General features: G+C 43.2%; 1 protein-coding gene across 1 annotated transcript; it reads left to right on the forward strand.

Annotated features, from left to right (window-relative positions):
* Window positions 1,175-6,859, forward strand: LOC8057875 (NADPH--cytochrome P450 reductase). The gene is made up of 17 exons (XM_002444052.2): window positions 1,175-1,851; window positions 2,704-2,763; window positions 2,854-2,930; window positions 3,306-3,447; window positions 3,555-3,591; window positions 3,683-3,752; window positions 3,848-4,039; window positions 4,153-4,245; window positions 4,502-4,730; window positions 4,818-4,901; window positions 4,991-5,142; window positions 5,225-5,321; window positions 5,640-5,789; window positions 5,875-5,952; window positions 6,035-6,157; window positions 6,248-6,361; window positions 6,463-6,859. The coding sequence occupies exons 1-17, from the start codon at window positions 1,510-1,512 to the stop codon at window positions 6,541-6,543; spliced, it is 2,121 nt and encodes a 706-aa protein (XP_002444097.1). The 5' UTR covers window positions 1,175-1,509; the 3' UTR covers window positions 6,544-6,859.

Here is a 16,938-nt window from a genome sequence, read left to right on the forward strand (position 1 = left end):
CATGCATTCTTGGCCAAATTAGTATTCTTTCAGCATAAATTCGCGTATAGTTTTCTTTAAGCGAGAGTCATCCCCAATATTGAAACGATTACATTTGTCGGAAATGACTGATCGTTGAATAAATGATTAAGCCATGAAGGGAAAAGGACGATGCGACGAACAAATTAACTTTTGATTCCACTCGAATAATAGGTAGCCAACCAGCCATGCTCTTTGCTAGCGTTGAGATGAGCATCTACAAAACACACACTCGATCAACGATTCTTTTTTATTTCGTTTCTGGGCAAAATTATTGTCGGTGGTGCTCGAGCAGCAGGCAACAGTGGACCACGCATGTGTATGTGTGGAGATAGCGAAATTTTATGGGGGTAGGCAGATGTTATTTCTTGTCCTTTAAAAGTATACTCAAACATGAATGTAATAGTAGTCCGGTTATACTAGGAATGATGAACGAAATACTTTCTCTATCACAAAAGAGTGCAAATCTTTTTTCTCTCTCTTAAATTTTACTAAGTTTATACACAAAATAATAGTGCCAAAAGTATGGCTCATATAAATTTAACATAAAGATATATTTTATACTTAATTTAATGATATTTACCATAATATATGTTTACAGATTTGATCAAATTTAAAATTACTTGGATTAATAAAAACTGTACTCCTCATCTATCCTAAATTATAAAGTATTTTTTTTCCTAGATACATAGGTTTTGCTATGCATTTACATATACATTATATATAGATATATAGTTAAAATAATGTGTGTTAAACAAAAACCTAAAATATCTTTTATAATTTAAAACCAAAGAATATTATCGTAATATTTTTATTTATATTTGACCATTATTATTTAATTATAGACTAACTTAATTTAAAAATTCGTCTCGACCTATATTTCGCCACAAATTATTTATGATTTCCTCGTCATTGCTGCCCACGCCTGCCCGCGTTGCCGCCAATAACTCGCTTCCCCCCACAGCGGCAACACGGAACACATGCTTTGCATTCCAGCCTCCCAGACACGCGGGCCCACTCCCCGCCCCCAACGCGACGCCACCGAGCGGCCACGCCTCTCCTCCGTCTCCCAAACCTACCACCCCCCAACGGACCGGGACGGCGGGACCCTCCCCACCCCACTGCGCCGGGTCCACGCAGCAGAGCCCCCACCCCCCGCCACGCCTCCCAGTCGCAGCGAAGCCTCCCTTCTCCCTCCTCCTGACCTCCTCCTCAACGGCGCGCGGTGGTGGTAGGTGGTTTGCGTTTGACCGCGCCAACCCCGCCGGCCGGCCGCCTATAAAAACGCCCCCGCACCTCCCACGCCTCGCCGGCAGCAGCCAGCGTTCCAGCAGCTGTTGTAATTACACGTACACGTACAGTACCCATTGCCGCTGCCGCGTCCACCAGCATTCATTCATTGATTTCACAGCCCATCGCCTCACCTACTGCCTCCAAACCAACCCCCTCCGATCCCTCGGTCGCCGATCGAGTGACGTCGTGACGACGACCATGGACTCGGCGACGACGTCGGGGGCGATGGAGCTGGTGGCGGCGCTGCTGCGGGGCCGGGTGCCGCCGGAGCTGATGGGCGGGGACGGCGCCGAGGGCCGGGCGCTCGTCGCCACGCTCGCCGCCGCCGTGCTCGGCGCCGCGCTCTTCGTGCTCTGGAGGCGCGCCGCCGCCGGGAAGAAGCGCAAGCGGGAGGCCGCCGCCGCCGCCGTCGCTGAGGCCACGGAGGTCAAGGCCAGGGCCGCTAAGGGCGGCGAAGACGAGAAGGCGGCCGACGACGGCAGGAAGAAGGTCACCGTCTTCTTCGGCACGCAGACCGGCACCGCCGAGGGGTTCGCCAAGGTGCGTTTGTCGCTCGCTCCCCTGCCATAACCAGATCGATCAATCCAATCATCATCGATCTCTGATGATGCCTCTTAGATTCTCCTCGATCGCGTTTGTTTGACGAATTCTAGGCGGTGAATTGCTTGCTACTCTTGTTTACGTTAGCAATTTTCATCATTTTTTAGTAATCCCAAGGGAGTGGGGGAATTTTTGTAAATGATGAAGGGAACTAGTTCTTGATGGGTGATGCAGACGGGTTTTTAAATCTTTCTCCATCACTGTCATGCCGGCCTTGGGGGTTGCTTTCGTGACGGCAGGAAATTTCACTGCACGCGAGTCTACGAAAGTTACCGCGAGATTTGGAGCACTTGTGAGCAAAACTTGAATTTTATTTATCAATCACACATATTAACTTCTCGAAAAAAAAGGAATAATAAACAAGTATTCTAGTCCAACTATTGCACCTATCAGCTTGAGAAAGTCAAACCGCAAGTTCTTCACCACCCATAGGACTTTTTCAAACTTATAGCTAGCAAAAAGCCAACGACATGTGCGGTAGCAGAATGTTGACCACAAATAAGCCCGCAACCGCAAGCACCTGGATGCGAATAATATGGGCGTCAATGTCAAACCTCAAGGCGGGGTTGGTGGGCTAAACAAACCTTCTTTCTCCTACCTTCTCTCTGGGCCCTATCGATAGTCGATACATCATTGTGTTTGGTTTTGTGCGTAGAAGCAACAACAGAGGAGAAAGCGAAAAGTGAGTGGTTTGGTAGATTGGATGGGAAAAGGCAATTGTCTTTTCTAGTTTGAATCAATCACCCTTGATATAAGTCTTCTAAATATTCTGATCTGCTATATACATAACAGGCGCTTGCTGAGGAGGCGAAGGCAAGATATGACAAGGCAATCTTCAAAGTTGTGGACTTGGTAAGGAACCGATAACTAATGTGTGATATGATCGATCTGGAAGAAGGATCACTTCAGATGATCTTACATACAAACTGTGGTTGTTTGTAGGATGATTATGCAGCAGAGGATGAGGAATATGAGGAGAAGTTGAAGAAGGAGAAGCTAGCATTGTTCTTCGTGGCAACGTGAGACATTTATTCGCTGTTGCACCCTGTATCTTACTGAATAGTGCAATTAAATTTGGAGCAAAATGCGGATACAATTAGTAAAACTCAGGTGTATGCATTTTTTTTTTGAAGTAAGAGTGTATGCATAATTTCACTGGCTGAATTTGGACAAGAAACAGCATGTTTCCATCACTGGATTCAAAATACCAAAATTTTTGATATGTTTTCCTAAAAATTACGATGCAATCTATGTTTTGAAGCATTGGAAGATTGGGCATATAAATGATAATTCAGTTAATGTTCAGGGACTCTTAACATTTGGATGATTTTTTCATTTATTTTGGAGTTCAAAATTAAGGAAGCCTTCCTAATGTTACTTTTGTTCAAATTCAGGTATGGAGATGGTGAGCCGACCGACAATGCTGCTAGGTTCTACAAATGGTTCACTGAGGGAAATGAGAGGGGTGTCTGGTTAAATGACTTTGAGTATGCTGTCTTTGGTCTGGGCAATCGACAGTATGAGCATTTCAACAAGGTACTCAGATCTTATCAGATCATTTTACTATATATGTTTCCTGTTTGTAAAATCTTTACTATATATTGCCATTCATTGTATTCTGAATGTTTTGCTTCTGGCTACAGGTTGCCAAGGTGGTAGATGAGATCCTAACAGAACAAGGTATGCCCCTTTGAGTCTTCAGTATCCTATCACACTGGCTTTTTTCTAGTTAATATGTTAAGCTGATCTTAAGTATTTTATGTTTGCTTAGGTGGAAAGCGCCTTGTTCCAGTTGGTCTTGGAGACGATGACCAATGCATTGAGGATGACTTCAATGCATGGTATATATTCTGGTTTCTTTTGAGCTTTTTTTTTTTGGCATTTGACTGCTTCAGTGTTATTTATGCTACTTTCCTGAACTCTATTGTGTTCTTAGGAAAGAAGCTCTCTGGCCAGAGTTGGATCGATTACTTCGGGATGAAAATGATGCCTCTACAGGCACTACATACACAGCTGCTATTCCTGAATACCGGGTTGAATTCATCAAACCTGAGGAGGCAGCTCATTTGGAGAGAAACTTCAGCCTTGCAAATGGCCATGCAGTCCATGATGCCCAGCATCCTTGCCAGTAAGAATGCCACTATTCCCTACATCTGCAATAATGGCCGAAGTTGAAGGCCCCAAGTTTTACGGTAACATTGGAGTTCAAGCTAATAAGTCGAATCTTATGTGCATATTTAGGGCTAATGTGGCTGTGCGGCGGGAGCTCCACACCCCTGCTTCTGATCGTTCATGCACCCATTTGGAGTTCGACATTGCTGGAACTGGTCTCACGTAAGTCACAGTATAAATTTACGAGCATTGTTAATGGTTAGGAATAGGATCTAATTGTAAAGTTCAGAAAGTGGATGAGGATAGATTATTCTAACACATGTTGGATATATTGTTTTCCTGTAAATTATTGGGATGTGATAATGTGCTGATGGAGTTGTATTGCTTCAATATCAGAGTTTGACCATTGCTATAATTCTGGTTTTTCATACCCTTTTTTCATTGTTTCTAAACATAATTTCATCATGCTGCTTATTAGGTATGAGACTGGGGACCATGTTGGTGTATACACCGAGAACTGCCCTGAGGTTGTAGAGGAGGCAGAGAGGTTGTTGGGCTACTCGCCAGACACATTTTTCACCATCCATGCAGACAAAGAGGATGGTACTCCACTAAGTGGCAGTTCTCTTGCTCCTCCATTCCCCTCCCCAATCACAGTGAGGAATGCACTTGCTAGATATGCTGACCTTCTAAATTCACCGAAGAAGGTGAGTGTTTTATTAGTGCACAAATCCTACAGGGTTTATGAAAAATCAATGAAAATCTCCCCAACCAAATGATATTATAATTTGCAGACTTCTCTGGTTGCATTAGCTACTTATGCTTCAGATCCGGCTGAGGCTGACCGCCTGAGATTCTTGGCCTCTGCCGCTGGGAAGGTCAGTTGCTTTCTCAGGGATCTGTGGAAGTTTTGTTCATTCTATGGAGCCCCTAGTTTTAATACTTAACACGTTTATTCATTGTGCAGGATGAGTATGCTCAATGGGTTGTGGCAAGTCAGAGGAGCCTGTTGGAAGTCATGGCAGAGTTCCCTTCGGCAAAGCCTCCACTAGGTGTCTTCTTTGCAGCTGTTGCCCCTCGTCTTCAACCAAGATATTATTCTATTTCATCTTCACCTAGGTAAATAGCCTCACTCATAATTTTCCCTTCTCATCATGAATATTCGTTTTCCTGTTGACTTAGATTTCCTTTCATCTTTCAGTATGGCAGCAACCAGGATTCATGTCACATGTGCGCTCGTGCACGAAACAACACCCGCTGGAAGGGTACATAAGGGAGTCTGCTCAACTTGGATTAAGGTAACTTATTGATGTTATGATTTTCTTTATGTGTTTTTTGCCTGGCTGATATCTCAATCTTTTGAGATCTCTTTTCTCATCTGGCAACTGAAGATTATAGAACCGTCTGTTTTTATATAATCACTTTTTGATCGTTTAATATTTTTTCCTGCAAACCATGCTTACTCCTCACAATTGCCTTGGTATTGGGAAAACAAAGTAACTCTTACTTTTACAACCCCTGCTTCCCAATTTGCACTTTTGAAGCCAATTAACCAGAATAATTTTCATGTTTGAGCTTTATCTGAAGTTGATTTGCCATCTCAATTGGATTTGCAGAATGCTGTTCCATCAGAAGAGAGCAAGGATTGCAGCTGGGCTCCGATATTTGTGAGGCAATCAAACTTCAAACTACCCGCTGATCCTTCAGTGCCAATCATCATGATTGGCCCTGGGACCGGTCTTGCACCTTTCCGCGGCTTCTTGCAGGTTTATTATTGCAGCCCTTGGTACTGTATATTTATACCATTCACCAGTCAAGTCGCTAACATGCAAATTTTGCTCATGATCCCAGGAGAGACTAGCTCAAAAAGAATCTGGAGCTGAGCTTGGTCCATCCGTGTTCTTCTTCGGATGCAGAAATAGCAAGATGGTACACACCAGACCGATGATCCACTTAACACCAAAGATCTTCAATGTTGTAGGCTGTAGCTAACGTAATTATGATTTTGCAGGACTTCATCTATGAGGATGAGCTGAACAATTTCCTTGAGCAAGGAGCACTGTCTGAGCTGGTTCTTGCCTTCTCGCGTCAGGGCCCTACTAAGGAATATGTGCAACACAAAATGGCACAGAAAGTAATCTAGCTGCCCCTTTTCTGATAAACTTCTGTTATCCTCTGATGCGTAACCCAGTGCCTCACAGTTCTTGCCTTTGTCCATTTCCAGGCATCTGAAATCTGGGACATGATATCCCAAGGTGCTTACATCTATGTCTGTGGTGATGCCAAAGGCATGGCCAGAGATGTACATAGAGTTCTCCACACCATTGTTCAGGAGCAGGTACTGATCCTAGGCCTAATTTTTACCTATGTACTACAAATATGCTTTCTTTCTCTGCATCTGTTGTTTCTCATGCAATTGTCGACATTTTTGGCAAACAGGGCTCCCTCGACAGTTCTAAGGCCGAGAGCTTTGTGAAGAATCTCCAAATGGAGGGCAGATATCTGAGGGATGTGTGGTAAAAAGCGATTGTGAAATATGAAAAAAAAATGGTATTCAGGGGATAAACACTCATTCGCATTACACATGTGTACAACTATTACCGGAAGAGTACTGACAATGGCCTAGATCTGATATTTTTATTGGTTCTGTATTTATTTTTATTTTCTCTCATTTTCTTTCGCTTTTGAGGTTCTCCCAAGTGCCTTTTGTTTTCTTTTGTCTTTGAGGTTCTCTCAAGAGTTTTTTGTACCTATGTATTATAAATTCTTTATATATATATATATGTATAAGATGAGGACAATTTTGGCAATAAGCCTCACTGTGTTATTAGTACTATTGCCAACAGGGTTTCGTGTGATTATCCATCCATCCATCCATCACGTATAAATCCATCCAAACCAGGAGGCCCCAGACCATTACATTTGGCGTTGGTCTGGTCCTCCCAACTATCCTGGCGCTGAAGTGCTTTGGAAGGCTCGAGCGCCTGGAAATTCTTATTTTTTTTTTGACAAGAACATATCATATATATTAAAGCAAACGTAGTACAAGAAGCTTTCCAAAGGAAACCTTGATACAACGAGGTTCTGAGACCAGAAATAAAGACAGTAGCGTCGACTAAGACGACGAGGTAGACTTGCATGCCAGCGAGGGGAATACGCAGAGGCGTCCAGGACGCGTGCACCCAGATGGTTTGACCGCGCAAAGCGACGATTGAAGGGGAATCGGATAAGCCATCTAAGAAGACATGTTCCGGCAACCGAAAGAGTTGATGACGTTGCCGGAGGTAGAAGAAGCTTGAACCGATATCCCAGATGCAGGCAGCATCGTCGATCCAACGCCGAAGAAGTAGGTGTCTAACTGGAACAAAGGTAACAAGAACCACAGACACTATGCATGCACTAATAAGAAGGGGATGAGAGAGCCAAGAGTCTCTATCCGGATGAAGATCTATAGCCATGCAAGTGAGGTACGAAAGAAAAAAATAAAGAAAAATAAAAACAAAAACTAAGAAAGAGAAGAGATGGAGATGCACAGAGGAGTTCGCCGGGGAGTAGGACGATGACGCGGACGGGGATGCAGTGGTGGTCGCAGGAGCCGGGGTCGACGACGGTGGCGGCGATGTGGGGGGCGGAGGGGATGGAGTGGACGGCGAAGGTGTGAACAGGATGAGCTCCTCCGGCAGCGGCTTCTTCTGGGACCCGAGGTCGGTCCTTCCGGTGCCGCTCATGGTGGCGGATTCACCGACGCAGCGGTCCAGCGCCGCCTGGATCTTGGGATTCTGCAGCTCCGGCGCCTTCTTCACCTGTTGCGACACCGCGGATGGGTTTTTCTTCTCCATCTTTCTCCAAAGCTTTATTTGGCTAGAGGATTTTACAAGGAGGAGGAAGAGGGGAGCAGGAGATGAAGGGGGGCCGGCCCTCCTGTCCTGCCGCCGGCGAGGACGCCGAGAAGGACAGGGGACCGGCGGCGGCGAAGGGAGGGAGGGGCAGCAGCTGCGCAGGCCATGGGCCCTAGCGGCTTGGGGGCCTAACCCCAGGTATGTATATTCTAGTATACGGCTGAAGCGCCCTAGGTAAACCAGGAACTCAAATGTGATACAATACTAGTCCTAGGAGGCTAGTAACACATTTATTACATCAGATAAGTTTCAGCGCAGTAGTCTCGGTAAGCGTGGACAAGGAAGGCACGCTATAATAATAAGACACCAAAATACAACATAGGTCCAAAGGACCCAGAAACAAACGATATCACAATCGAACATCTGACGAGTCCCAATGCCACAGGTTTAGTTGGGTGCAGACACGACCTTACTCGAACGCCACTTCGGGATCGAAGTCCGGATCTTCCTCTGTTTAATAAAGCAAGGGTGAGTACAAAGTACTCAGCAAATCCAACGTTACCCTACGGAAGGGGATAACAATATATATGCATATAGATAAATCAAAGATGAGGCTTAGTTTTATTTGCATAAAGCTATCTTTTTACACATGTAAGGTTTCATTTCACAAATACTATTGTAAAAGAACTCTTTTTCCACATATGATAGTATTTCTGAAAATGGGGTTTGATCACAATTTTAAGTGTTGTTGAACCCTTGTTCCCACAACACAATGGCAGTCAACCATTTATTTCCAAAATCACACTCACTCACATGTTTTCACTCATCCCAACCCATCTAGTTGTTGAAACCAAGCCATAACCCGTCCGAGACCGCGGACACGGCTATCCAAATAGATTTACACTCTACAGAGGTTGTACACTTTTCCCACAAGTAGGATACCATAACTTACACCGTCGTGCAAGCACAGATCCATCAAAGTCATTACCCTCCATAGCTAAGTAATGGCGCTCACCACGGGAACACTAAGGCCACATCTCATGATACCACAATAATTCACAAAGCTCTTTTCACATATTTCTACAATTTCACATACATCACTTAGTGTCCCGTTACACACCTGCCTTCAGGTGATTGCCATACTAACTAGAGGGATTTAGACTAAGCCTTTCCCATGCAAGGCGAGTGGTTGTACGATAAATGAGTTAGGCAAGATGAATCATCAACTCAGTCCTTAATCGAGACAAGGCGGATATCTTCACGCTTAACCCCGCAAGGTATAATCCACAACACCAAGGCATCCCCCAACACGGATCCCATCCGCCCCATCTCTATAGCGATCACATTTATAACTTGTTCATTACCCTTTTCACAATACCCACAATTTATTTTCACCACTCACACCTTTTACTTTTAAAATCATTATATTTGAGAAAATATAGCGATGAATATCCAGGATGAGTAACAAGTCCTAAGCATACTAAATAATAATATTTCTGTCATAGCATATTATTTGTTCCTAGGTTTGAACAAAACAATTATTTGTTCATAGCATATTATTTGTTCCTAGGGTTTAGGGTTTAAAAATAGGATCAATATACATTAAAGGGAATCGGTTGGACTTGCCTCCGTCGGTGTCCTCGGCAAACTCCTGCTGACAGTCCAGGTCCTCGGCGTCAAACTTGCGGTACTCGTCTCCAACGTTCTCGTTTTCCGGCTCGTTCACTCCGTCAGCTAAAATACGCGACGACCGACATAGACAACAAGCACAGATAAATAATCACATAAATTCAAATAAGCTCTAAAAATCATGAAATTAATATGGGAGGTAGATCATGATTTTAGATGAATTTAGAAAAAAAAAAATATTGAAATCAGAGTTAGCATGTGGCATTTGTGAAATGGACGGAATTTAATCATGCGAAAAAGGCTAACGATGATTAAGGAATGGGTGCTTCACGTGGGCATTTGCTTGGTTGGTAGTGCATGCATGCATGTACTATTTGGTGGAGTTAATGCTTATGGCCCACGCATGCATGTGAAGTGATAAATTAGTAGGGATCATTAGAGCTCTTCTGTATATCATAGTTCTATTCGTGGAGTTCTTAGCAGTGAATCGGTACATACAAATACAAGGAGAAATACAGAAAAAATACTACAGAAAGACAGAGAAGAGCAAGGAGATGCTCATGAGCTGCTCACCTCGTCTTGCGACGACAATCGAGCTCGGCTTGTGCGTATGGCCGTATACGGTATACGCGAAGTGAGAGCGAGTGAGCGAGCGTGCTTCTCGGGTGGTGAGAGTGAGCACCCGAGAGTGGCTTTTTATAGGCCAGAGTGCTCAGCTCGTTGCCATTAAAAATGCTACTGTAGCGCATGGTCGGAGCCTAATTGCATGCGAAGGACGATGTCCCATTTGCATGCACGGTGCATACAAATGGACGGTGTCTAATCACCATGTCCTTGCATGCAGGTGCATGCAAATGGACGGTGCATGCTTGTCCTGCATGCATGAGATATGCCACGTGTGTGTGGGTGTACTGCTATGTTTTCTTGCATATAAGCTTGCTGGTACTCGCTGTTATTTGTGCGCGAAAAATATAGATGGTGCCTAGTTGTGCGTTGCGGCTTGCTATCTTTTTGTACAGCAAAAGAGGCGCGGAAAAAGGCAAAAGATAGGGCCCACATATCGCGGTGCGCGTGCGAGCGAGCGCGCTCGGCGAGGGGGCCGGGCGCGAGTGCGCTGCGGCGCTGATGGTGGTGGGGTCGGCGCACGCGCCGTTACCGGGTATCGGGCAGAGCGAGCGAGCAAGAGGGATAAGTAGGGAACATATGATGCTCATGCCATGTGAATCAGGTTATATTTAAAGATAGATAATTAGGATGGATTAGATGAAGATACTATAGAGCTCAAATTATTTTATAGTTTTTGAAATATATTTTGAAAATAATTTTTAATGCGAGTGATTTTTAAATGTGAATTTTTGGATGTTACAACGGCTAAGTCATTGGCTTTTGTTCCAGGAGGCAGCGCAGGACGAGGCCACACGAGCCGATCAGCCGAGCGGCCGCCGCCAACACACGCCAACACCTGTCGGCTGCGTTTAGGGGCGAAATTGCCAATCAGGTTCTTGTTAATTTGATTAATTAATTCAGTTTTGTATTTTCTGTTATAAGATCGTGCCAAATTGTGTAGGTTCTAGGTTTTTTTCCCTTGTTCAATTTTTGTCTATGTGCACTATCGAAAGAGATATCTTAGACACGATTGATCTCAATACCATCCTTGATGATTTTGCATCAAGAAATGCCCGAAAAAGTATATTTATATAAAAAGCAATGAGTATGATGGAGTTCTGTTCTTTTTTAAGAGAATCATATTAGTTCTATAAGTACAAATATATTATTTTTTAATCTACATTGTTTCTCGATCTTGATAATTATCAAACATGTTTAATTTTAAATATATTATTGCATTTAGTTTTCCTTTATAAGTAAAATTAGCCTATATATTATAGAGGAAAAAGTCTAAATTACTCTCCTCAAGTTTGTCCTACGTTCAGATTATCCTCTAAACTTAAATTTGATTCAATTTACTCCCTCCAACCATTTTAATTGGTCTAGTTTACCCCTTAACATGATTTGTTATTTATGTTTTTCCACATATTAGTTGAGTTTTAATATCAAGTTTTGTGATATATTAGAGAACATTATAAGTTATGTTAGAAAAAATATATCTTAACTTTTTACCAAATTTTTGATAGCTTAGGAAATTTAAAAATAAATTAACAGTAGAGATAAAATATCATAAAAAACATAATGATAAAAAAATTATATTGGATTTTTCTAACACAAAATACAAAGTCCTCTATCACCTCACAAAATTTGAAACTAAAATATAATTTGTGCATAGAGAAACAAAAAAGAAAACACTTTTTAAGGTATTAGTTAGACCAACTTAAATAGTTGGAGGGAGTAAATTGAACCAAATGTTAGTTTAGGGGATTATTTGGACTTTTTTCTATTATAGACTAGAGAACCCGTCGCGACGAACTCACCACAGGGCCCTCAAAATCCTAGGGCCGGCGCTGGGGAGGGGTTGCTGGGAGAGGATAAGGATAACCACGCACTCGGCGTTATCCGCAGACGCGTCTTGACAGGCGTGGAAATTCTTATGTTGGCTCGCTCTAGACTGTAAACTTTTATGTTGGCTCGCTCTAATCTCCCAATCTTTACCATATGTGAGCACACATGCTCTTAGCATATCTTCCATAATCTGATTTGTTTTTTCAGTCTGACCATCTGTTTGAGGATGATAAGCTGAGCTAAAATCTAGCTTGGTTCCCATAGCTTCATGCAAACTTTTCCAGAACTTAGAGGTAAATTGGGTACCTCGGTGAGATACAATCCTACTTGGCACACCATGCAATTTGACTATGTTATCCACATATAACTGGGCTAACTTGTCTCCACTATACTTGGTGCGCACAGGTATGAAGTGAGCAACCTTGGTAAGGCGGTCCACTATTACCCATATTGAATCATTTCCTTTCAGAGTTTTGAGTAATCCATTCACAAAATCCATGCCTATCTCATCCCATTTCCAAACAGGAATAGGCAATGGTTGGAGCAAGCCTGCTGGTTTTTGATGCTCCGCTTTAACCCTTTGGTAAACATCACATTGTGCAACAAATCGTGCCACATCAGCTTTCATGCCATTCCACCAATATCTTTCTTTTAGGTCCATGTACATCTTGGTGGCACCAGGGTGGATAGAATAAGCTGAGTTATGGACTTCATCAAGGATTAGTTCTTGAAACTTTCCCTCCTTAGGCACACAAATCCTATTTTTATACCACAATACTCCTTTGTTATCCCCTCTAAAGTATGGAGCTTTATTTTCTCCAGTTTGCTCATGAATCTTCATCAGATCCTTATCCTTATGTTGTGTCTGCTTGATTTCTTCCACAAGAGTTGGCTGCACCATCAGACTGCCATTTTGAGGTTGGCGTACTATATGCATGTTCAACTGTGCTTTCTCTTCTTGTAGGTGAGTGTTCTTAGGCACCAACTGCTGACCATATGACCTTCTGCTTAGGGCATCTGCTACCACGTTGGCCTTTCCTGGGTGGTAATGAATCTCAAGGTTGTAGTCCTTGATTAATTCCAACCATCTTCTTTGCCTTAGGTTCAAGTCTGACTGTGTGAAGATGTACTTCAAACTCTTGTGATCAGTGTAGATTTCACACTTGTTTCCAATGAGGTAGTGCCTCCAAATCTTGAGAGCATGTACTATAGCTGCTAACTCCAAATCATGGGTAGGGTAATTTTGCTCATGAGGTATAAGTTGACGGGATGCATAAGCAACCACTTTTCCTCCTTGCATGAGAACACATCCTAAACCTTGTCTTGAGGCATCACAATATATGATGAAATCTTGGTGAATGTTTGGCAAAGTTAACACTAGTACTGTTGTCAGCCTCTTCTTCAACTCTTGGAAACTCTTCTCACATGATTCTGTCCAAGTGAATTTCTTATCCTTCCTAAGAAGCTCTGTCATAGGTCTGGCTATCTTGGAAAATCCTTCTATAAACCTTCGATAATATCCAGCTAATCCAAGAAAACTTCTAACCTCACTCACATTGGTGGGTTGCTGCCAATGGGAGACAGCTTCTACTTTCTCAGGGTCAACTGCAACTCCTTCAGCTGTCAAGATGTGGCCTAGAAATTCAACCTTCTCAAGCCAAAATTCACACTTGCTGAATTTAGCATACAGCTTGTGTCTTCTTAGCTTTTCCAACACTACTCTCAAGTGTTGCCCATGTTCTTCAGCACTCTTAGAGTAGATAAGTATGTCATCAATGAAGACTACAACAAACTTATCTAACTCTTCCATGAATACCTTATTCATGAGGTTCATGAAATAGGCAGGGGCATTGGTTAACCCAAAAGACATCACTATAAACTCATATTATCCATATCTGGTTACAAAGGCTGTCTTGGGAACATTACTATTCTTGATCTTGAGCTGGTGATAACCTGATCTCAAATCAATCTTAGAGAAATACTTGGCTCCTTTAAGCTGATCAAAAAGGTCATCTATCCTTGGCAGGGGATACTTATTCTTGATGGTGACTTCATTTAGGGACCTATAATCCACACACATCCTCATACTTCCATCTTTCTTCTTCACAAACAAGACTGGGGCTCCCTATGGTGAAGAACTAGGTCTAATATAACCTTTCTGCTGCAATTCTCTTAGCTGCTCTTTCAGTTCAGCTAACTCTGCCGGAGCCATTCTGTAAGGTCTCTTGGCTATGGGGGCAGTCCCAGGGATAAGATCAATGATGAACTCTATATCCCTATCTGGTGGCATTCCAGGTAGTTCCTCAGGGAATAGATCAGGGTATTCTTGCACTATTGGTACTTCCTCTATGGTCCTTGAATCCAAGTTGAAGACCATTGGATTAACTTTAGATCCTCGGGTTTGGCATTTCACTTTAATCCCTTCATGGTTAACTAATGATACTTCCTTAGTTGCACAACTAATAATTCCATTGTGTCTGGTTAACCAATCCATTCCAAGGATAACATCTATTCCTTTGGACTTGAGCACTACTAAGTCTGCTAGAAAAACTACCCCGCTTAGAATGATCCTTACATTTGAACAACCTAGATGACATTTGATGTCAGACCCAGGTGTTCGGATTATTAGGGGTAACTTTAGTAATACTGTGGGTATTTGATGCTTCTCAACAAAACTTGATGATATGAATGAATGTGATGCTCCAGAATCAAATAATACTGTTGCAAGTACTGAATCAACTAAGAACTCACCAAGTACCACTCCTGAAGCAGTCTGAGCATCCTGAGCATGAATATGGTTGACACGGGCTCTACCATAGGATTGTTGAGGTTGCTTCATCATCTGGCTATTATTGTTGGTGTTGCTATTGTTGCGAGGGAAACCACGGTTGACTTTAGACACTGCAGGTCTTGGTCCATTAACTGTGTGGGACTGAGTGGATACTGCTGGTGGGTTGTTCTTGTAGGGACAGTTGGCAATATAGTGTCCAGTCTCATGGCAATTAAAGCAAGTCCTAACATTGTTTGTGACTTGACCAGTGCTGTTCTGATGAGTCTTGCCATAAGCTTGATTCTGGTAGGTTGTCTTGGGCTGATATGATGACTGCATTTGGTTATTGGAGACACTAGCAGGAGAGCGAAACTGCATTGGGGCTTGAGTCCGCTGGCTTGGTTGGCTAAAGGTTTTCAGCCTCTAGGACCTACCACCATCTTGAACCTTGCGCTCCAGAAATTTGCGCTTGTTTTCTTTCCTTTCTTCAGTCTTGGCCACATCAGTCAGAATGGTCCTGTTCATCAAGGTGTTGAAGTCTGGATAGATCTGTGGGGTCATGAGGGTTCTGAGCTCACAGGTCAATCCTTCTATGAACTTTGTCTGCTTCTTGGCATCAGTGTTGACCAATTCTGGGGCATAGCGAGACAATTCAGTGAATTGGAAGATGTACTCACTTAGAGTTTTATTTCCTTGCTTCAAGTTGCGAAATTCATCAGCTTTCAGCTTCATGATCCCATCTGGAATGTGGTACCGGCGGAACTCATCCACAAATTCTTCCCATGTGATCGTGTTGGCATTGTCCACAGCTCCACTATAGGCTTCCCACCAAGAAAGGGCAATTCCTGTCAGCTGATGAGATGCTAGCAGAACTCTATCCCTTCCATCGCAGTGGATTGTGTCCAACTTCCTTTCAATCACCTTAAGCCAATCATCTGCTTTCATGGGGTTGTCAGATCCAGTAAAGGTGGGTGGCTTAAGCCTCATGAACTCAGTCATCTTGTCTTGGACTCTGGCTCCACGGTTGTTCCTAGGGCGGTTCATGCCTTGAACTAAGGTCTCCAGAAGGCGAGTCTGAGTTGCCATGACTTGTGCTAAGTCAATTGCTGGTGGAGGGGGCAAGTCATCTCCTTCATTATGGTTCCTAGTCTGACTCACTTCATCTTCATGAATACCATCAACATTTGCATTGGCTTGACTTCCATTTGGATTTTGGCTTTGTCTACTAGCTGCACGACCACTTGGTTGAGAGCGAGTAGCTAGTTTGGGAGGCATCTGTTGGTTAAGATGAGAAAGCATTAGATAAGGGTTAGATCTATTGAGTGATGTTGTTGTCTTTTTTTGTTAAGGCATTATATTTTAAAAAGGTGCAAGTTTTAACACTTGCTATCCCGTAAGGGAACAACATAGAGCACTCAATTATTTAGCACAACCAACAAGCACAAATATATATTTTGAATAAGAGGGCAGTTTACAACATAGTAATGGAGGAAATAAACGTACTACAATACGGTTCATCTACTTTGGGGGGTTGAACAAAAGTGAAGTAAACTTCACTTCCCCAAGACATAAGGAGGAACTAGGTGCTACTATTCTTCAACTTCTTCGGACAAAACGACTTCATTCCCTTGGTGTTGAGGTGGATCATGCTTCCGGCATTTGTGGTTCTTCTTTTGGACTAAGAGGTGGGTCACCGACTTCTTTTGGTGGTGGCTGGGTGAGGAGGGGAAATCCTTCTTCTTTACTGGGCTCCAACTCTAAAGCTTCATGAGAGGCTTCTGTGGGTGGGGGAGCTGATGGCCCTTCTATGTCCATCTTTCTTTTGGTTTTTAGGGACATGATTGGGATACCTTTTAGGACTATGGGCTCTTGGTCTTCCTCTACTAACATCCTTCTTTTGATCCTGGTGATAAGGTAGGCATCCTTCAACTCCTGAGGATGGCGGTCTTCAGCTGCCTTCAAGACTTCAGCAATGGCAGTTTCACGACTCTCGGCTGCAGCTGCTTGGGCCTGAGCTTCTGCAAGCTGCACATGGAGCTTTCTAACTATGATCTTGGCTTTCTCTGCACGATGGATGCACTTCCTTAACTCTGAGGCCTGCTCATCATATTGCTTATCTAGAGCAAGTAGGTATGTGGTCATGAATACCACAGTTGGGTCATCTTCAAGTGAGTAACGCCCTTGCAAGAGCTCCATGCGGGTCCTCCAAACTGGTCGATCTTT

Source organism: Sorghum bicolor, chromosome 7 (assembly GCF_000003195.3).
Source record: "Sorghum bicolor cultivar BTx623 chromosome 7, Sorghum_bicolor_NCBIv3, whole genome shotgun sequence".
NCBI lineage: Eukaryota > Viridiplantae > Streptophyta > Magnoliopsida > Poales > Poaceae > Sorghum > Sorghum bicolor.